Source organism: Drosophila tropicalis, unplaced genomic scaffold (assembly GCF_018151085.1).
Source record: "Drosophila tropicalis isolate 14030-0801.00 unplaced genomic scaffold, ASM1815108v1 contig_158, whole genome shotgun sequence".
In the NCBI taxonomy this organism is placed as follows: domain Eukaryota; kingdom Metazoa; phylum Arthropoda; class Insecta; order Diptera; family Drosophilidae; genus Drosophila; species Drosophila tropicalis.
Window position 1 is genome coordinate 10357664 of NW_027172602.1, and position 20873 is coordinate 10378536.

General features: G+C 40.7%; 7 protein-coding genes across 11 annotated transcripts; 3 read left to right on the forward strand and 4 right to left on the reverse strand.

Annotated features, from left to right (window-relative positions):
- Positions 1–4435: 4435 nt before the first annotated feature.
- On the reverse strand, positions 4436–5426 carry Muc18B (Mucin 18B). Its single transcript, XM_068300373.1, has one exon. It carries the CDS (start codon positions 5402–5404, stop codon positions 4436–4438), a length of 969 nt encoding a protein of 322 aa, XP_068156474.1. The 5' UTR covers positions 5405–5426.
- A 270-nt stretch (positions 5427–5696) lies between these two features.
- On the reverse strand, positions 5697–7215 carry Mur18B (Mucin related 18B). Its single transcript, XM_068303438.1, has 2 exons — positions 7052–7215; positions 5697–6985 (listed from the first exon to the last, which is right to left on the reverse strand). The coding sequence occupies exons 1-2, from the start codon at positions 7175–7177 to the stop codon at positions 5885–5887; spliced, it is 1227 nt and encodes a 408-aa protein (XP_068159539.1). The 5' UTR covers positions 7178–7215; the 3' UTR covers positions 5697–5884.
- Positions 7216–8648: 1433 nt separating this feature from the next.
- On the forward strand, positions 8649–10970 carry LOC137587044 (uncharacterized). The gene is made up of 5 exons (XM_068303281.1): positions 8649–8930; positions 9045–9354; positions 9426–10141; positions 10214–10562; positions 10623–10970. The coding sequence occupies exons 1-5, from the start codon at positions 8769–8771 to the stop codon at positions 10928–10930; spliced, it is 1845 nt and encodes a 614-aa protein (XP_068159382.1). The 5' UTR covers positions 8649–8768; the 3' UTR covers positions 10931–10970.
- A 563-nt stretch (positions 10971–11533) lies between these two features.
- On the forward strand, positions 11534–14049 carry Lint-O (L(3)mbt interactor in ovarian somatic cells). The gene is made up of 4 exons (XM_068302722.1): positions 11534–11552; positions 12204–12391; positions 12468–12840; positions 12929–14049. Exons 2-4 carry the CDS (start codon positions 12260–12262, stop codon positions 13834–13836), a joined length of 1413 nt encoding a protein of 470 aa, XP_068158823.1. The 5' UTR covers positions 11534–11552; positions 12204–12259; the 3' UTR covers positions 13837–14049.
- Positions 14050–14542: 493 nt separating this feature from the next.
- On the reverse strand, positions 14543–16991 carry Ugalt (UDP-galactose transporter). 5 transcript variants are annotated; one of them, XM_068302419.1, is made up of 4 exons: positions 16809–16991; positions 16581–16737; positions 16354–16473; positions 14543–15539 (listed from the first exon to the last, which is right to left on the reverse strand). In XM_068302419.1, exons 2-4 carry the CDS (start codon positions 16591–16593, stop codon positions 14569–14571), a joined length of 1104 nt encoding a protein of 367 aa, XP_068158520.1. In that variant the 5' UTR covers positions 16594–16737; positions 16809–16991; the 3' UTR covers positions 14543–14568. The 5 variants fall into 5 exon arrangements, with proteins under 5 accessions (XP_068158520.1, XP_068158512.1, XP_068158507.1 ...); XM_068302411.1 differs by having other exon boundaries at positions 16581–16749; XM_068302406.1 differs by having other exon boundaries at positions 16581–16749; positions 16806–16991.
- Positions 16992–17418: 427 nt separating this feature from the next.
- Positions 17419–18939, forward strand: eIF2Bbeta (eukaryotic translation initiation factor 2B subunit beta). Its single transcript, XM_068301636.1, has 5 exons — positions 17419–17547; positions 17612–17698; positions 17765–18221; positions 18288–18673; positions 18778–18939. Exons 1-5 carry the CDS (start codon positions 17492–17494, stop codon positions 18848–18850), a joined length of 1059 nt encoding a protein of 352 aa, XP_068157737.1. The 5' UTR covers positions 17419–17491; the 3' UTR covers positions 18851–18939.
- On the reverse strand, positions 18848–20280 carry LOC137585727 (glycerol-3-phosphate phosphatase). Its single transcript, XM_068301648.1, has 2 exons — positions 19757–20280; positions 18848–19681 (listed from the first exon to the last, which is right to left on the reverse strand). Exons 1-2 carry the CDS (start codon positions 20147–20149, stop codon positions 19157–19159), a joined length of 918 nt encoding a protein of 305 aa, XP_068157749.1. The 5' UTR covers positions 20150–20280; the 3' UTR covers positions 18848–19156.
- Between the last annotated feature and the right edge of the window lie 593 nt (positions 20281–20873).

Sequence of the window (20873 nt, forward strand, 5' to 3'; positions counted from 1 at the left end):
GTGAATGAATATGAGTTTTCACAATTACACAATCATACAAAAATAATAATAATAATAATAACAATAATAATGCCTAGGCCATCGGATACTAAAGACAATACAATTTCTGCACAATTTCCACTTTTGTATTTTGGTCATTTTTTGGGTTTTTGGTTTTGGGGTTTGGTTTTTATGATACATTTACGAGTATATATGAGTGTGTGTGTTTGTGTGTGTGTGTGTGTGTGTGTGTGTGTCTATATTGGTATGCATAACCCATACAATTGAAATTGAAATTGAAATGCACTCAACGCACCTGTTACGCATGTTAAGCCGCCCAATTCGAAAACAAAAGGTAATAACAAATGCCATACAAAAGAAGAAAAAAACCGAAAAACCGAAACAAACCAACCAAAATACAAATGTAGTGCAATACATTTAAACATAATTTTTATTTTTATTTTGGTATTTTCTGTTTTTTTTTTCCCCTCAAACTTTATTTGCTGGCCAGTTATGTAAGTTACAATGGCATCGATCTCTAGAAATGAATTCCAAAATGATTTCAATTGAAAGGTGGATGGGAATGAGTCTTTTGACAAACAAAACAAAAACTCTGATTAGCAGGCGTGAAAAAGTTAATACGCTGATTTATTGATTTATCGATTGTCTATCCATAATCCTTTTGAGCTGACTTAGCCGAATGGGAAGAAGGTATAATGTTTTTGCCAAATCTCATAACAATGCATTTGAAATTTTGTGGGAAACTTTAATTTAGAAGATAAGGGGAATCACCTTTTGGAGTCTACGAATTGTGGACTCTATATACATAGCACAAATTCTACTCTATTCAAAGAAGGAGACGTTTCCGACCTTATAAAAGTTTTTATCATATATTCTTGATCAGCAGGAGAGGATTAGCCCTTATGGCCATGTCAGTCTGAACCCTCAATTAGATAGCTACCGAATTGAAATTTGGTATTCAAATTGACAATTCGTTAGATCGGTTCATTTTAATATATATTTAACTCGTTTTTATGGCAGATCGTTGGGCGTTCTTGCTAAAAAAATACCAATTTTATCTTATCTTAAGTTGATTTTAATTAAAACTGCCTTCGATTCGATCAGCTTCATTCGTAGTTCCCAAAAAATAATACTTCAAAATGAATCAGTGACGTGAAGTTACGAGAAGTTAAAAGGACTCCTAAAAAAATGCATACAAATTTCAGATTTTCTATTGACCTGAAATTGAATTCTAAGGCTAGATTGAAAATCTTTTGCCAACGAGTTTAAAAAAAAAGCAAAAGGAGACATCCATTGTTGGTAAACTGGATCATATGTACATACAAATGTATATATGTATGTATATATATATAAATTTTATACTTCCTTTAGAGGGTTTTTCTTACCATTTTCACTCTCTGTGCAATAAATGCATAAAAGAATTTCCTAGAAGTGAAGAAACTCAAATGCGTAGATGATGCAGAAGATGATGAGGATGATGATGATGAGGTTCTAGTGCTGAGGACTCTTAATCCTGGAGTACAGGTAAACAGGATGCACAGCTGTTGTGATTCCAATGAATTTGAGAAAACAAATCAAACACCATGTAAATAGAACTAAATGCAATAGAAAGACAAAAACTTGTTGCACTCGAACAAAAATGAAAATAAATTATACACAAAATCTGTTGAATGCTTCTTCACATTGCATTTCCCAAAAGATATGGGTGCAAAATTGGTTATTTTTCCTTTTCAATCTTTATCTTTATCAATTTTTTATGCGGCATTGGATGATGCACTTTATATCAACTCGATTCCGATCTTCGATAACTCGACTCTAACAACCGCTCGACAAAACAAACTGCACATGCGCAAAGGCGCACACAAACTGAGTTGTTGGGCAGGCGAAAATGCGGCAGGTAGGCAGCACAACAAACAGCGGCAGCAACAGAGAGAGACAGACAGAGAAAAAGAGTGAATGACAGAGAGAAATTGAGAGTAGTTAGTTGTAGTTGCTGTTGTTGTTTTAGTCGTTTTAGTTAGACGATCGTGATCTCGTGTTGAATTCAACTTCGACTTTGGCTTGCTACGTGAATGCTTGCTGGCGGCATCTGCTCAAAAGGTAAACATGCAAATTTCTTGCAAATATCCCCACAAAGGAAAAGAGAAACAACAACAACAACAACCCAATCAAACAAGCTGGGAATCGTCGGCACATTATCTGCAAACTATTTAGAAATAGGTAAAGATGTGGCGAACTCCGAATTTCATTTCGGAAGTCAATATTTTCTAGAGTTACTCTTAGGGCAACTAATTAACAGTCAAATGTTAAAATTCAAAGCATACTTTAGGGGGCAAATGCCAATGTGACTCAAAATATTGATTTATGTTTACCCATTCAAATGAAATCCTCCTAAAGAGCAACCACATGTGTGTATAAGCTGCATCTTACATAATTTATTTGTTCGTTTTCCCACCAAGTTTTAGCGTTGAAGATGTGGGGCATGGCCATTACAGCTCTGGATTCTTCACCAAAGGATCACACAAGGAATGTCAATAAAACCACAATATATCCTTTTCTTGGCGGCAGTTAATGTGCTTAAAAAAGGACTGAAGGATCAATTGTAAGAAAAGGTTCCCTCATCTCTTCTCCTCACATTGGAATTGCATACTTTCAGGAGCAAAGTTCCCCATTTCAAAGCCTTAGATGGGTCAATCTATTTGCATATATAAACTTTTGTGTCAACTTAAAATGTTACACAATGTTTTTAAATACAAACCTGGCAGATTTTTAATAGTTATTATTATATATACGTCTGCATCTATGGATAATTAGTTATGCCCATTCCTATGTAATCTTAATGGCCATTGTCGCATCGTTTCGTTTCCTCTGTTGTCATTGCTTCACTCCTTCATCGTCTGTTATCCATATTATCTCATTAGCGGCGAGATATTCGCCCTTACCCTTTTCCCTTACATTCATTTTGGCCATAATAATTGTACAACGAATGTTGATCTTGGTTGACATCTCCCCGCAAACCCCGCTCCCGCACTCTCTAGACAACAGTTATTAAAAAAAACAAACGTGTTAACTTGCCAATTATATAAGAAGCATAAATCTGGTAACATTCAAATGGAGATACAATTGTATCTGGCCATTAATCTCTTGGAAGATTTCTTGTCGAATTGTAATATCTTGGCATGGGGGCACCCCAGAGAGTGAAATAATGCGGGGGCGGAGGTTGGGAGTGGTAGGGAAACGGAAACACAAACATCGCAAACATAGACAAACTGTTGAAATGAGATGCAAATCGAGATAAATGATATTTATATACAAGTATTACGTAGGGTCACAATGGGGTGATGGTGGTTAGTGGGGAGTGCGCGGGGGTAGGCAAAATAATGCTCGCACGTCCCAAAACATATGCCCGGAATGGAATGGATCCAGGGCAGAGGTTTTTCACCGTCGGACGAGGGGTTTTGGACGTGTCTGGACTGCCAGCAAGCTGAAATGAATTTGCTCCGAGCACTATCTATTCGTTTGGTTGGCTCGTTGGCTGGTTGGGTTTAATTGTCGCAGCAGTTGAAACGATTTTAACGAGTTACGCGCATGCGCAATTGTCCAACCAAGCGATGTTCCCATTTCACTCCTCCAACTGCCCCAAACCGGAGCCACACTAGAGCCAACTGGAGGAGCATGCTCTCTCTCTATCTCTGTCTCTATCAACTCAACTTTTTCAACTGTCGAGCATTTTACTTGGACTTTATTTTTTATGCAACTTATTTGCAAAAGTGACTTTCACTCATTTGAGAATTCATTGAATTGTGGCCACCGTGCCAATGTGATTTACTTGCATATTTATCCCCAAATAGCACCACCATCCGCCCCACCAACAGCCGCACCACAAGTGATCGCATAATTTTCGCTTAGTTAATGCCTTTTGCCGTAACCATGCGGAAGACCCATTACCAACTTTTCAAAGTGTGAAAATACACCCCAAGGAGGGGCAAAGGAGGAGCTGGAGGTGACCAAAGTGCAGATAAGAGGGAAATTCAGTTATTTCGTATACTTATTTATTAAAACATCATTAAAGAATCGCTTCGTTTCCAATCAATGGCCACAGATAAAGACGGCGTCAATCATAGGCCTTTCAGAATTGTCTCCTTCGAGATAAGATTTCCCGCCTTGATTAACCGATATCATCCAAATTGCTTTTTGTAATTGACCAAATTTTCCCATTTATTGTTAAGCAACAAAAAATATAAGTATAAATATTAATATAAGTATATTTGTGTGTGTTTTTTCTTCTAGATGCGTATCAATTAAATTAAGGTTTTAGTCACTTGAACAATAACAAAAAAAAAACAAAAAAAAAAAAAAAAAACTATCTTTAAGTTGTTGTTTGCTGAAGCTGAAGTTAGCTTCTCCTCTCTTGGCTGCTCATCAATCGTTGGCCTTATGCCTTGGTGCAATCATAGCCCTTGATACAATAGTTGCATGTGGGATCAAACTGCATAGCCTGGGGGCAATCGAAGTTATAGGGTTTCAAATAATCACCCTTATCCTGGCAGTAGACATACTGAGAGCAATTGCCACTCTTGGGCAGGAAGCCGCTGGTTGCGCATATATTATCCTCTTCAGTGGTTTTCGTCACTGCATCGCTGGCAGTGGAGGATGAGTCAGGTGCATCGGTTACAACGGAAGAGGAGGAGCTGCTATCGTCACCATCGGTTACAGCAGAGGTGGAGCTGCTTTCTCCATCCTGGGTTACAGCAGAGGTGGAACTCTCTCCAGCAGAGGTGGAACTACTCTCGCCATCCTCGGTTACAGCCGAGGTGGAACTACTCTCGCCATCCTCGGTTACAGCAGAGGTGGAGCTCTCTCCAGAGGCGGTAGAACTACTCTCGCCATCCTCGGTTACAGCAGAGGTGGAACTACTCTCGCCATCCTCGGTTACAACGGAGGAGGAACTGCTGCTCTCTCCATCCTCTGTTACCGCCGTTGTGGAGCTACTTTCTTTATCCTCCGTTGTTGAGGTACTCTCAGCGGGTTTAGTAGTGGTTTGTTCAGTTGATACCACTGTCGAAGTGCTTTCATCCAGATTGGTGGGCGGTATTGTGGGATTCTCAATGTTGCCATCGTCCCTTACCTCAGGGGAAATAATCTCTTCCGCTGGCAATGGCAATTGCTCCACACACTTGCCAAGCTGAGCACTGAAAACCAATCCCGTCTGGCATTGCAAATATCTTACGGAATAGCCACCAGTTGGTGTCTCATCGCAGGCATAAAACTCGGATGTATGGTCCACAAGAGCAAAGAATCCCGAGCCGGTGCAAGGATTATCCGTATTCGCATTAATCCCCTCAAATTGGACGACAAGAAGGCATAAGGCGATGCCAAGTGGTAATTTTAGGAAATTGATCATATTTAGTATCGGTTTCGGTTCGATTCCGTTACGATTCGTTGCGTTACGCTCCGGTTTTAGAAATTGTTGCGATAAACTAACTGGTCGCAGCCTTTGAGGGGTTCTTTTATAGCCAGTCAAGTGATTGGGCTCTAACCAATCACCGACTGATGATACGATGACAATGATGATGATTATGATGATGATGATAAAGAGACAATGTATGTACATATATACGACTTATACGGTGTGACTAACTAGGAACTAAAATAGCCCGAATCGTGTCTTGGTGTTGTCGGTAGTATTCCATTCGTTTTAGAGCACTAGTCTGTTAAGACCTCTTATCTTGTCTTTATTTATGCAAACCAACAAAAAAAAAGAAGGAAAAAACACATTTATAGCTTAATTAAAGTAGGCCAAAACACCAACATAGATTGCAATTACTCTGTAAGATAACTCTGAGCGATATTTGATGACATTTTTATAGAGCTATCGCCCTGCTTAGGCTTCCTTGGATTCCTCGGCACTCTCAACAGATGGCACCTCTTTCTCGGCCTTGGCCTTCTTCTTGGCCTCTTCCTTGGCCGCCTTTTTGGCTGCCTTTTCCAGGAGCTTCTGTTGCTTGCGTGCCAGTTTCTCTTGATTCTTTAGGGCCTTCTTACGCAGTTTATCCTCCGCTTTGTATAGCTTCAATTCCTGCTTAATGGCAGCCAAATCGCTTGCCTCCAATGCCTCCTGTCCAGGTACAAGTTGGGTCCAATCGTAGCGCCAGCAGCCGCCAATCAGGGGCTCGAAGCGTTGTCCTGTTGAGCAGCGGACAATGAACTTGTGGAAGCCGCCCAACAGACTGGGCAAACAACTGTAGTAGTAGGTATCATCGCTGCCAGCAAAACGTCCCACCGCCAGACACTCGAATGCTTCACTCTGGCAAGAGGATAAATCTCGCACGCAACGGCCATGGACTGGCGAGAAGATGGTCAACTCGGGGCAAGCGGTTTCCACTAATTCCAATTGACCAAGCTGGGCATTCAATAGACAACTGTGATAGCGGCTGCAATCTCCGCTGATGTGCGCAAAGTTGCCAGCCGATTGGCATTCGAATGTTGGCACCGGAATGGTTGTGGTTTCCACTTCCACAGTTGTTGGGCTGCCGCTGGTGCTGCTGCTGCCACTGTCGACCGTTGTGGTCACATCCGTAGACTCTTCAGTTGCCGCTGGGGTGGTTTCCGATTCAGCTGTTGTGGTGCTTGAACTCTCGGTCGGAACTGAAGTCGAATCTGCCTCCTGATTGTTGTTTGAGGTAGTGATTTCTGACTCTTCGGTTGTCGTTTGTTCCTCGGCGGGTGCATCGGTTCCTTCGGTCGAAATTTCCGGTAACAATGGTGCCTCAGTTGTTGTTGTTTCCGCTTCCACATCGGTTTGACCTTCAGTGGTTTGCTCTTGTTCTTTATCAACACCAGTTGTCAATATGGTCGTATCCCAGCCGCTACCCTCAGCAACTGTTGTTGTTGTTGTATCAATCAAGGCATCTGCTTGGGCCACCTCTGCCTCGGGTCTTACAATAGCACTGAACGCCATTGCACCCCACGACTGGGTCAGCAACTGCAAATTATTAATCCGGTATCACAATCACAATGATGCACAATTTGCTCCATCTTGAATACTCACCAATGCTGCACATAGCAGCAAGACCGATGTGGCAGTTGATACCTTTCCACGTCTGCTTGTTGTTGTTGTCGCCATTGCTCCTGTTCTTCTATTTGTTGTGATTGTGGTTGTGGTTGTCGTTGTCATCGTTGCCTGTGGCTAACGTTGTCGGTCGATCGTTGTATGAGCTGTTGACACCGCCAATGCTTGGTTATATAGCAAAAAAACGAAATCTCATCGCCGGATGCTGCCTTGTTATCAGATTGCTACTGCTCTCCACTTCTATATCTTCGTTGATATCCCCGTCACAGCTGTATATAGTGCAAATAAGAATGTGTTTTCTTCATGTCTTGGCCATATTGCAAAATAAAGTTGTAAACCAATAAAGTCACCTATGACTGACTATCCGCGGATGTGAAACGGAAGTCTGTAAAGATAAGAAACTGTTAGAGAGAAAGAGAGAGAGAGAGAGAGGGACTATTCCTCATCCGAGATAGCATGCTAAATTTGATGAGTTCAAGCAGACCGAATAGACAAGGACACAGCTTTTGGGAGGGAGGTGATACGGGACAGCTTTTTTTTAATTAGGTGTTAACTGAAAATCCGCACATTTATTACCAAACTTATTTTATTTTTATCTTTTTTTAGTGCCTCCCCACCCCCCTCGACAAAAAAATAACTATGACGCATTAGATGAGATAAAACGCGTTAGATAGAGCAACTCAAAGCAGATGCTTTATGATTACATATGTACATAGCACCCACATTTGAATATGGAAAAAAGTTAAATGGAATTCTAGAATTTGGAAGTGTATAAACACACAATTCCAGTTAGGGAGAATGTTTAGGCATCATTTATGACAATTGTGTCAACATTTCAAAGACATCATCACGGATTTCTAGAAGAAAGTATCTTTAAGATAGAAAATATTATTCAATTGACATCAGAGATGAGTATAGACTATAGTTAAAGTCAATATAAAAACACACCAATCTGTAGATCTCTACCAACTTCAAGGACAGAAGGAACTTTCAGAAGGCATAATCAATAGTTTGCTGTTCATTATCATTAATTATAAACATTGCATTCCATATAGAAACTCTTTGAAAAGTAGTTCAGACACTAAGCTTAAAAGTTTGATGGGAGGCAATAAGTTGGAAATAGGAAAAATACATCTAGATCTTTATCTGAAAACAGATTTTGTTGTCCAGTGCATTCTAGAGTTTTTGCTTAACAGATAAACTAAGAATAATCCCCACAGATGATTGTCATGTGTCTAATCATTTAGCTCTGGCACCTGGCTACAAGCTCCTCCTGCTCCAAAGTTACTATAAAAATAATCCTCTGTTGACGACTCTCATTCTGCTCCATCTTCGTCTGGTTGTTCTGGTTTTGGTCTCTGCCGGCAGCAAGCACACGTACATAGGGATAGATTCAGATACAGATACAGATACAGATAAATGCAACTTGTGTGCGTGTGTGTGGGTGTCTGTGTGTGTGTGTTAGATATCAACAATGTGATAAGCGCTGATTATTATCAGAGTCAGAATGTTTTTTTCGCCATTATCTAAACAGGCTTTGGTTTGGTTTTGGGTTTGGCTGAATGATGAATGCCAGCCAGACCAGACGGACCGCATACAAAATCCAAACGTAAAGCAAGCTAATACGGATCATCAAGACAAGACAAAGGCGCAGTGACGTAGCAAGCAACAGAGGAACAGAGCAGATTACGAGATAATGACAACAGCAACTCCGACTCTTGCTCCAGCTCCAGCTCTAGGTCCGCCTCCTGGTCCTGTACGTCGAGCCACAGCCCGTGCCACAGCTGGCGTACAACGACGGCGAGTGGTCAAGAAGCACATACAACAGAAGTACATGCTCTGCGGGTTTGCCATACACGTAATATGCATATACATACATTCTCTCGCGAACTCTCTTTCTTCTCTCTCACTTTCTGCTCTCTACCTCTCTCTCTCTCTCTTTCTGTTTGTAATAAGATTTTTCTTCTTGCAGGCTTTCCTCGCGACTCCCGCTTATCTGTATGGCAACATTGTGGAATCCGATAAGGAGCTGGTGCTGAGAATTTGGCCAGCAATTGTCTATCAGGCCACAGGTGAACTATGCCGTTCCATAATGGAGCATCTGGATACAGAGTATAGAGGACGAGATAGAGAGACAACGCAGTATAGAAAAGTCTTTCTAATGGCCACACTGATCGCGTGCCTGTGCCTGATGATAAGCGGTATACTCTTCTCATCCGCCTGGGTGATAGTCACCACAACCACCCAAGTGGTCGCCATTGTCTTTTATGGATGCTTTGCGGGTAATGCGTCTATAATCTCAATCGATAAAGATCAATTTTTGAAACTGATTTGTTGTTTGTCGTTTTGGAAGGCATCGGTTCCAGCCTCTATCTATGGAAAACTCATGTCATCCTCGAAGCTGTTCGTCCACGTGAAGACAAATACGTCCGCAAGACAATCCATTTGTGCGGCGAGGCATTTTGCCAATTATTTCTATCATTTGTATTTACCAGTTTGCGTACCCTTTATGGCACGGCTCAATCCATTGTGTTGATGTCGGCATTGCTCGTGAATCTCATACCTTTAAGCCTGATCATAACAAAGCATCGCGAAGATGCATTCACCACCAAGCGAATATCGGTGATTAAAGCGGAGACGGGACTGGGCTTTGGCAATCTGCCCCTGCGCACAACTTTAGCTGCCAACTTTGTGGCCGATCAATTGGATGGGTTGGACACCCTCACCTGGCGGAATCCATCAACAGAGGCCGCCAATAGCTCCGCTGCTGTTGCTGCTGCTGTCGTCGACACCCACAGCAATTACATGCTGGCCACAGATGAGGCCTATGTGACATATGTTAATCCCAATGGTGTGGAAATCATGGAGATTATTCCCGAAGAGGACGAAACGGTGTCCATGATGCGTTCCAGCAATGCCACCATTGATAACTATGGTATTTCTATTTCACAATCACAGATGTCACAGTCCCACAAATCTCTCTCTAATGGCCGTTTGTATCCGCTTAATCCTCTCAACCCGACTGGCACAGGGAACTCATCGCCATTGCCCGAAGATTATCCCAATTTGGTGAGCCATCGTCAACGTCATCGTCGCCATCGTCATCGAACTCTAACATGTTGCTAAAATGTTCCCCCGTAGTTGCGCATACGTCGAATGTCACGCGCCGTGACATCTCATCTGTGGTGGAATATGCTGGACAAGATCGCTATGCCGCTGCAGCAGGCACTGTTTGTGCCACAACTATATCCTACGACGCTTGTCCTTTCCGCCGACATCTTCAGCTATGTGATGTGCTTAACCGTGTTGCCTGGTCTCGCTGTAAGCCATCATGCTCTGAAGAATGCCGAAATTCCGTTTCTGTTCTCGCTGCTGGCCTTTCCCTGGATGTGTTTCTCCCTGATGACGCCACGCTTCGGGACCAGCCTCTACAAGCATAAGCTCCAATGGCACACAATGGGCAGTCTATGCAAGTGCCTAGCGCTGATCTGTAAGTGTGAAAGGCGATTAGTTGGATGCCAATAACAAAATCGATCATATTTCATTCCAGTCATAAGCTTCTCCACATCCAAATTACTGTTGAGTGTCTCAGCTGTACTCCTTGGCTTTGGCCAAGTTGTCACTTTATTTCTGCAGGAGCTTGTCCTTCAAATGGGAATGACACGAGCCAATTGGACAGCTATCCGTCGGCCCGTTCACTTTACTAACGGTCTCCTGGTATTGGTTTGGGGTGCTCTTGCCCATTGGGTGGTGGTGCGTTATTCCTTTCAGGCCACCGTGGGATTAGCTGGCGCCTTGTACGGTCTGACCACACTGTTCTGGAATTTCCTGTTTTTCTGTTGCCAAAGCAAAGAGTGAATTTTTAAATCGTTGGTGATATTAATTACTTTAGTCAGGTCTATACATATGTGTGAACTTTTTCTCTGTAAGACATAAATTAATCATTTCGAAAAGAATTTAAGCATGTTGTACAAGGTTAATAAATGCAATTGCCATTGCTTAGTAGGTACGTACTTACATAAATATATACATACATACATATGTACATACATATGTGCATAATATTTTGAATTTTCAAAAAAACAAGCTCAAAATATGTAACTGTAGGCGGAACGATGGAACTGAAATGCGTCTCATCATTTTCCTAAGATATATCGCCTTTTTGCAAGAAATATCCTAGATAGGTAACATTACCACTAATTAGGGTAGAATTTATTTTGTTTTTAATTTTAAACCTTACAAATATAAACAATATATGCATATACCAATTTTCATTTTACAAATTTCTTTTTCAATCAGCTCAAAAAAATAACCGCTTTTCAGACTAGTGATGGGAATAATCGATACATTTGAAAACATGTGTACACACTTCAGCACTTGCATAGTTATCGATAACTGTTGTAAAGTTTATTGCAGTTCTTTTTAAACAGTCTTTTCAAGTTATTCCCTCGAAGAAGAAGCCAGTTCAATTAAGAATTCGGTAAGTGTTTAATTTTTTAAGAAAAATCACAGCATTTCATATACGTAGCATTTCGGTAGCCAGTTGCTTTATATTTTGTTTTTGTGATCATGCAACGTGCAACGTGCAACTTTCATCAGGCAAACCGCCATTTTAATTCCTTGTATAACTGTTTTGGGTCAGTTTTCACCACAAATTTTTGCAATTTTATCATGGTTTTTTTTTTTGTTTTTATAGTTTTATACATTTTACCGGTTTCTGGGAAAATTATTGCCAAATTTGTATGTAATCATTTTGTGTATTGTTGCTTATTTATTGTTTTGGATAAGAACGTTGAAATAATGAAATAGTATTGTAAGTTCCAGTTAATTTTGTTAAAAGTTATAAACATTTCTAATTGATTGCGTTTTTCCCCAACGGGGGAGGCGGGTAACGTTCTCTTTACCTGTAGCATCGCATACAAATGTATTTACCTGTACACTTGTTGCATGCACATACATGCGTGTACTATGTAATCTATTAGTAATGCTTTAAGAATAAGAAAGTGTAATTTGTTAATCTACAATGTCCATTTTTAACTGTCGCCTCGATCGATGTTCGTTGAATATTTTGCAAAAACAATTTATCACAATCTATCGTTATGTCGTCCCATCTCTAATGCGCGCATTGCAGGAAGACAAAAATTGTAGTTTTTGGTTTCAAAGAACTTCAGTATTTTCGCGTGCAAGATGAAACGGCCAAAGGATAATGACAAGGATGATACCACAATGAATCTTAATTCCATAACCATGAGCATTGGCGGCAATGGAAACGACGTGGGTCTGGTCACATCAGCAGTACGAACAACAGGACGCGTTAAGGTAAAGTTGCAAATAAAAACAAAGTAGGTTCAAGCAATTTAACTCAACAAATCGGTTCCAATTTTGTTATTGACAGAAACCCAAGCAAGTGTACGATCCGTCGGACAATTACATATCACGTGTAGCACGTAATTCATTGCCGGCTCCCGTAACAAGTTCTATTGCTGGACAAGGAATGGGAACGCCAATTACTAGCATTGGAGCGATAGTTGCCAGCACATTAGCTTCTACTCCCACAACACCAGTGGCTATTGGTCGTGGACCAGGCGGTGGGAGTGGAAGTCGTGAAGCCCTCTCGTCCAGTGGCGGTGAAGTATCACCAGCTCTGATTGAAGAGCAGCAACAGCAGCGTAATATGGATACCTGTGTGAAGTGTAGCAAAAGTGAACCCAAGCGTGGCTCGGGCCATAAAAGCAATTTTATTACCTGCAAATCCTGCATGCAAAAATGTGAGTGCATCCATTCTCTTGACCTTCTGGTCATTATTTGATTTATTTTTAAATGAGCTCATAAATGACAATTTAACCGTTTTTATAGGCCATTTTGCCTGCCTGCCGCTCAATTTTGAGAATCTGAGCATGGCACGCAAGAAATACAAGTGCGAGAAATGCCGCTACTGTTCATTCTGCAGCAATAAATCGAAGGAACTAATCATTCTATGTTCCAGCTGTGTCGATGGCTACCACTTTGAGTGCCATAATCCGCCGCTTAATGCCTCCATTTTGGATGATCACGAATGGAAATGCCATAAATGCGATACTAATGCATATGCTATGGTAGATCAGCAGCAGCTGCATCAGCACCAGGAGGTACGCAAATCCTATGCTGGTCGCAGGAAACGTATACAATCTCAATTGCCGCAAGAGAGGCAGCCATCAAAAATTGTACGGGCCAAGAGCGAAGAGCGCATCCCGAGTCATAATTCCGATCCACTCAATATTTCGTCAGAACCATCTGTTGTTGTGGCAGATGATGAAGAGATAATTATAAGTGAGCAACAGAAGCAGCAGCCGGATGACGAAAAGGAGGAAGAACCCATCGAGACCGCCGCCGACGACGATGCTGCCATATGCACACCTCCGCAACTAACTCCGCCGCCTTCATGTTCATCGCCTGTGAAATTGTCACCTTTTTGCACAACAACAAACAAAGTCCAGGATATCACTACTTCCTCCTCTTCTGTGTCTCCTGTAGATCAATTTCAAAATACACACGTTGCCCGTTGGTCTGTGGATGAAGTTTTTGACTTTATGGCCAAACACTATCCCAGAGAGGCGAATGTGTTCCGCTATCAGGATATCGATGGTGCTTCATTGCTTCTACTTACTCGCAAGGACGTCTTAGAGAGTTTTGGCCTTAAATTGGGTCCATCGTTGCGTCTCTATGAGTTAATCGCTGCATTACAGAATGGCGTCGACGACGTGACTACGGCGTGGAAGGAATAGTCAATAAGCATTTTTTTAGACTATAACTTTTATATATATATATATATTATATACATATGGATAAACACTACGTATATATGCTCCCTCTAAGTTTTATTTGAAGTCGTAATCTTTACTTTCATGCAGAATTATCATTAGTATATATATTTTTTTTAATTTTAAATCTCGTTCTGTCTGTCGACTCTCATGGAATATAATAAATGTTTAAGCTAAACTCTTTGCAAGGTTAATTGGTTGGTTGTAAGTAGTTTATGAATTTTACCATCAAGTTCATTGTGCTCATCTTTCAGATCGTTGATCTTTTGATTCTCTGTTTAATTTAAGATAAAAAACATGCAAGGAAAAGCGGTAAGAAAAGTTGGTAATCATTTAAAAGATGTTATGTAGGTTTTTTGATGATATTTTCTTTTTATTCACAAACAATGACACAAAAAAGAAAGAGAAACAAAGGCCCACAAATTTGAGAATTCTTTTTGTCGGGCAATTGGTTTATATATATGTAGTTACAACATAATAACTAGGAATGCGGCCAAATTCCCGAAAAAAACCGATAGATATATAATTTCTATATATAATTACAATTAATTATAAACATTTGTATTGGTGTTGTTGTTGAGTTCGATGGAAGGAAGTTGGGGGCGGGAGTGAGTGGGGGTGCAGCGACAATCGAATACTGTTAAAAAATTGTTTTCGGCACTTGGGCGAGTTTTGGTTTTTGTTGTTTGCTTTTTTTTAGACACGCGGCAGTAGCTTCTCCTCAGCAGAACTATTTGAAAGGGATGCAGACAATGGTTTCGATCCCGAACGGGCTGGATCATAGCCATAGAGGAATATGGACGCAATGACTAAGGCTGCTCCGGCACTAAATTGCAGAGTGAGATTGAAATCGAATATGTAAATGGAGGCCACACATGAGATGATGATGGCAAGGGATGTGGCAAAGCCTTTAAGTATATTATCCGCATATTTAACCACAACGGCCACAATGAGTCCACCGCCAGCTTGGAGCAGGACAAGATATATCACAAATAAATCGTAGCCATGGAAAAATCCCTGGTCGTAGATGCGACTGCCGTCGTTCAGGAAACATGTGATTAAGCCAAATGGAATGCTAAGCAAACTCAATTGCACATTACGAATCCACACTGAGATCTCGTCGGCTGATTTTAGAATTTTTTCGAAATAGATCCCAGCAAATCCAGACAAAAAGCAAGCACCCAATGCAGCCCACAGACCAAGCATACGATTTTGTACAGGACCAGTTAGGGCTGCTGCATCCGGTGCTGCCACTCCACTTTTCGCCACCGACGAGGCACTTGTTGTCGCCGCAGTTCCTGCGCCACTGCCATCGGTTTGAGCCAGTTGAACCAGCACAATGCCCATAACCAACAGGACCAAAGCTCCCCATTGCGTTTGGAGTAGTCTGCGACGCAGGATAACCACCGCAAACATGGCCGTGGTTAGAATCTTCAATTGATAAGTCACCTGATATGTCGCCGCATCCAAATGCGAGGCCGACACATATAGCAAATTGTTCTGCACTATATAGACCAGCGATGGGACGCACACTTTCAGCGTATCCATGGGATTCGCAATGATCGACTTGTGCAGCGATCTAACAAACTTTTGAGCATCTTTACCCTCCTCATTAAAGACCAGAATCAGGCAAGTGATTAGTTTGGCAAATTCGGCCATCAATACAGCTGAAATGAAAGCGAAAAGAAACCAAATCAATCAATCGAATGGTTCATGAGATTTCAATAAAAGCAAGATTAAGGAATTTAGGCCTTTTGGATTGTTAATTTTGATCGAATTTAACCAAACTTATCAAAAATTTAAAGTTCTTAAGAAATGACAGTTTTTATTGACGAAAGCTACATATGTTGGATAGAATTCGATTTCTAAGGCAGCTCCAACATATAGTCTTTAGGATGTTTATCAGACAACCCTTTAAATGAGCGTTTCTATATATGATTGATATTAGAGAATGTTTATAGTAGTTTTTTAATTTTAGTAGTAGCAGCAGCTTGTTTTTCTTATAAAGGAGATGTATAAGCTTTATATAATGGAAGTAAGATGCCTAACTAAGGGAAACCCAATATCTCGCGCTTCATTTTCAAGAAATGCAATAACTAATAATTGCAAAGAGGTAAAATAAAAATAACTTTTGCTGTGCACACAAAACTCTCGGGAAAGAATTCTATATTTAAATTTTAGCGTTTCTCCATTTAAGTGTGCTGATATGGTTGGGTCTCTCGCTGATGTTGATGGAATGGTAGGGAAAATTTAGTGCCTAGGAAGTGGGTTTCTTATCAATTTCCTCAACCTCTTAAAGTCATACTGCTTGTGCGTTGTCGTAAATTGTGCCAACAATATACATACATACATATATGTTTACATATGTATATGTATATAATATAGAAAGATAGATATATGCACACATTGTTATGTATGTATGTACATATAAGCACGTATTTTTGCCAAATGTGTATTTTATGGCCTTGGCATTTAACTTACCCGTTGAGCTGAGAAAGATGTCACCCGGCCTGGTCCGGGCATAACGCATGCTAAGGCCCAAGATCGCATTCTGTAGTGTTAGCGTTAGGAGACTAATGTACTTAAGCGTATTGGCGTTCACTGAACGATTTCGAAACCGGTAACGATAATAAACGGGAGCAGGCAATAGTGGCATGTCAATGCCAATTGAGAGTTAAAGATCATCTAAAATTATGTTTTATACTTACTATGTATATTCATTGTAGTTTTCTTATTTGTTGTGGCTCTTTGGGGGAGGGAGTTAGAGTTGATTGCACCTGTGTGCGTGCCTGTGTGTGTGTGTGTATGTGGGGTTTTGAGTGAGTAAACAAATAAGTTTTGTTGTCGAAGAAATTGAGCGAAATGCTAGAAAAACACCTGTTATTAGATAAATAAATAAATACCGAGTCAAAGTAGGACTGGATGAGGCTTACTACCAAGTTTACTTCAACCGAAACAGCTAGTTCTCAGCCGTCCGCCGTGTGATTTGGTTCTTGTTGGCAATTTATATGCGTTGGCGGCCGACTCAAGTTCTCTGAAGAAGACACGTAAACAACAATCTGAAGCTTCATGACTCTCTCTCCCAATGAGAGTGGGGTCGGAAAGTCTGCATACTTCTGCTGTTGTTGTTGTTCTTGTTGTTGGTGGTGGTGACATTGTTATCGATAGCCGGCAAACTTCGGCGATGAGGCAAATACAAAACAGCTGAATAAACTCATGGATACAAAATTTAAAAATTGCCTAAAATGTTCTTTAATAAAACGAAATATTCTCAGCACTTGCAAAAAGTATTGATTCAATATTAAAAGCTGACGAGCAATCTATGTACATATCTACATATATGAAAACAGAAATAAATTGTTATCAATAATTTTATATACCATACACTTTAGTTTTAATTATTACAAGTGTATTTGCTTATTAAACACATCTAAACTCTCATTAGGAAAAAATATTCTTAATTTTAGAATAAACATACATATTTACATGCACCATGTAAAAAAATCATAAATATCGATAACCGAAAAATGTGTTACTAAACTATCGATAACGTCCACTCGAACAGCAGGGCCTCAGCTAACATTATTAAGATTTTGTGAAAATTGTGAAAGCATAAAAGATGAGAGAACAACCGCTTAAAGAAGTTACCCAATTAATCCATGCCATTAAAGTGGGGTAAGAACAGATTAAAAAGTAAATTCAATTATCATTTAACCAATCGTATCCCAATCCTTTCCAGAATGGTGGAGGGCTCCTATAGCATAACCAACAAGACTCTGGACATATTCAAGTATATTATCATGAGCAAGAGTTGGGAAAATGCGGAGTGAGTTCATTTTCAACTGTTGGGACATCAATCAAGCCAACTTAATACATTAATTCCCAATCCCAGTGCCCTTATGCAGATAGTACGTGCTCAATGCCGAATATTACAAGCTGCCCTGCCCCAAGAGACTGTCACCGCCAACATTGCCCGACGCATCTTGAAATTGATCCGCGAGGAATTTGACCTGCTACATGCAAAAGTCCAGCATTTTGCAGATGATTCGCAGGCGTCGCTTTCGCTGCACAAGCTCGTCACCCAGACCAGTGAGACCAATGTGTGCGTGGATTATTCTCTGCCACAGAAAGGACTGCGTGAAGCACTGCTAGATCATCTGCAGGAGGTGGAAACGGAGCTGGAAACGAGTTCGGAAAATGTCTGTGTCCAGGCCGAAGAGCATATACACTCCTCAGAGATAATACTCACATTGGGCCATTCACGAAGTGTGGAAAATTTTCTGAAAAGAGCCATCAAGAAGCGCCAGTTCCTAACCATTATTGTGGCTGAATGTGCACCGGCATGCAGGGTAAGTAATCCGTATGCATATAACCGATAAATCTTACCTATATTTCCCCCCTCTTGGATACCGCAGGGTCACAATCTTGCCGCCAGTTTAGCCAATGAAAAGAAAGTGGAGCTCATAGTTATACCCGATGCGGCAATTTTTGCCATGATGTCTCGTGTAAACAAGGTGATAATCGGTACACACAGTGTCCTAGCCAATGGTGGTCTTCGAGCAGCCTGTGGAGCATACACAGTTGGTCTGGCAGCCAAACACTATTCCGTGCCCGTCATTGTCTTGGCCCCCATGTATAAACTGAGCCCGCTCCATCTATGCGAACAGGACGCCTTCAATATGGTGGGCTGTGCCGAGGATGTGATAGATTACGATTCATTGGCAGCCCGAGAGGCAAAAGTCTACTGTCCGATGTTTGATTATGTGCCTCCCGAATTGGTCACCCTGTTCATATCGAATAAGTGAGTACAGATTAGAACAGCTAAACAAAACAAAGCAAAAAAAAATCAAAAAGAATAACAGACATCAAACAATAATTTCATTCAAATTTATTTTACCCTTTCAGCGGTGGTCATGCCCCATCTTATGTGTATCGCCTGCTCACCGAATTGTATCATCCAGAGGATTTGGAAATCTAGTGTAACTTAATGTTTTTCTCTTTATTTTTTTGGTTTCTTCTGCTTTTGTTTGCAACAAATAAAAAGTTGAAGTCGATTGGCCAAACAAACTTTTTAAACAATTTCAAATTCATACAAATATTTGTAGTAAATGCTAACAATCAGCAATCGGTTTAAATTTATCATTTTATGTTTAGGATTATCTCAATTTGTATTTTACTTCATTTGTGAAAAAGGTACGGCTATTTATTGGTTATTGTACAATAACCACTCAAAAGTGCTGTGACTTGATTTGAGTTGTTTTTTTTTGTTGTTAAATGCTTTCGCTTATTTTATATTCTCTAGGAGTTGAACAAAATCGGCCAAACTATCGGCATAATAGTCAGGCTGTGACTCTTTCGGAGCCTTCCACATATCCTCTTTGGTTAGACAGCCGCTGAGCACCAGAAGAGATTGGAATCCACACGACTTGCCAAATTGTATATCCTGCACCAACATGTCACCCACAAAGATGCAACGCTCGGGTTTTTGGATGTCAAACATTTCCCGGAACATATCGCCCAAAATGGGCGATGGTTTGCCCAGAAAAGTGGCCTCCCTTTGGGTATAACGTTTCACATGCTCGAGAAAATCAAAGAAACCGGCCACATTAAGATTCTCGGCGAGTGGCATTATCACATCACTGCCTCCAGCAATTAATTGACAGTCATCGTTATTTTGCAAATGACGAATGGCCTTGGCTAGCTCCACATAGCTGAGATCCAGGTGAATATCGAAGAGAACAGCGCCCACTGGCTTGTCAATGCTAAGATTATCCACCAGAGATGCAGCAGTCAAATGATCCTTTATTTGCTATAAAAAAAAAAAAAAAACAATTACAAATGAGAGACCAGCAAAAAGGAATTTGTTTCGGAATTTTCCACATACCAGCGATTCGTAGTCTATTCCACGCTTACGCAACGTTTCATTAGCCTCAAGCGACATTAGCGAATAAACCCGCTCTCCCGGCTTATGCTTGTTTAGATAACGTACCATCGTCTTAACCGGATGCACTACATCATCGTCAATGTTTATGCCCTTAGCTCCTATATGCTCGAATTTCTCCATATACTGCTCATCGGTGCGAAAACTATTGTTCGATACAAACTTGATGCCTTTGCCGGCTTTCTTCAATGCATTAATAGCCTCGCCAGTTCCGGGTATCCAACCAACTAGCAGCCAGACCACACCGTCACAATCGCTGATTATTAAATCGAAGGAATCAATGAATTCACGCTGCTCCTTGCGGGACAACTCCAAGATGTGACGCGGTGGAGCCATGGCTAAAGCTATCAAGCAAATGACAGGCAAGTCGGAGCACGGATTTCGCTTTCGAAAGCCCAAGAAAAACCCAACCGTATTGTGTGGTGCGAGGCGGGTGGATGCTGACTGCGCGCGCACTGAAATTTAATAGCCGACTGACCTTCAACGTCACATTGACAATGGATTGCTTCCCGGTTAGCCGTGGCCGCAGCCGTAGCCATAGCCGTACGCTTCCAGCTGTTGCTTTACGTTTATTACATGCATTTAACTATTTCTAAAGCCTAGACTAGATAACTAGATAAGATTTCATATGTAAATAGGTACATACATTGTCGAATGGCACATGCTGTTGCCATTCGATTGTATGTTGTTGTTCTTGTTGTTATTTGCATTAGAATTTTGTTTTTTATCTCAATTCTGGTTCTGGTTCCTAAAAAGCAAAAACTCTGTTAATAACAATTAGCGCCTTTTTTGAATTTCAGTTAAAGTGCTGCCAACTGGTTGCAAAATAATAATTGCTAACGGTTATCGTAACGTGAATGAGCAGCGAATCAATCACAGAAGATAGCACCTAAAAATTAATATTACGTATACGCATGGTATGTCAGTTAGATTATTCGAAAAAATTTCAATGCGATTTCGATAATACGAATATTGAAGTTCATTTTTGAAAATTCGTGTCTATTAGTGAAATAAATTCAAACTTGATATCTTTGCTTAGTATCATCAATGACGTCACGCT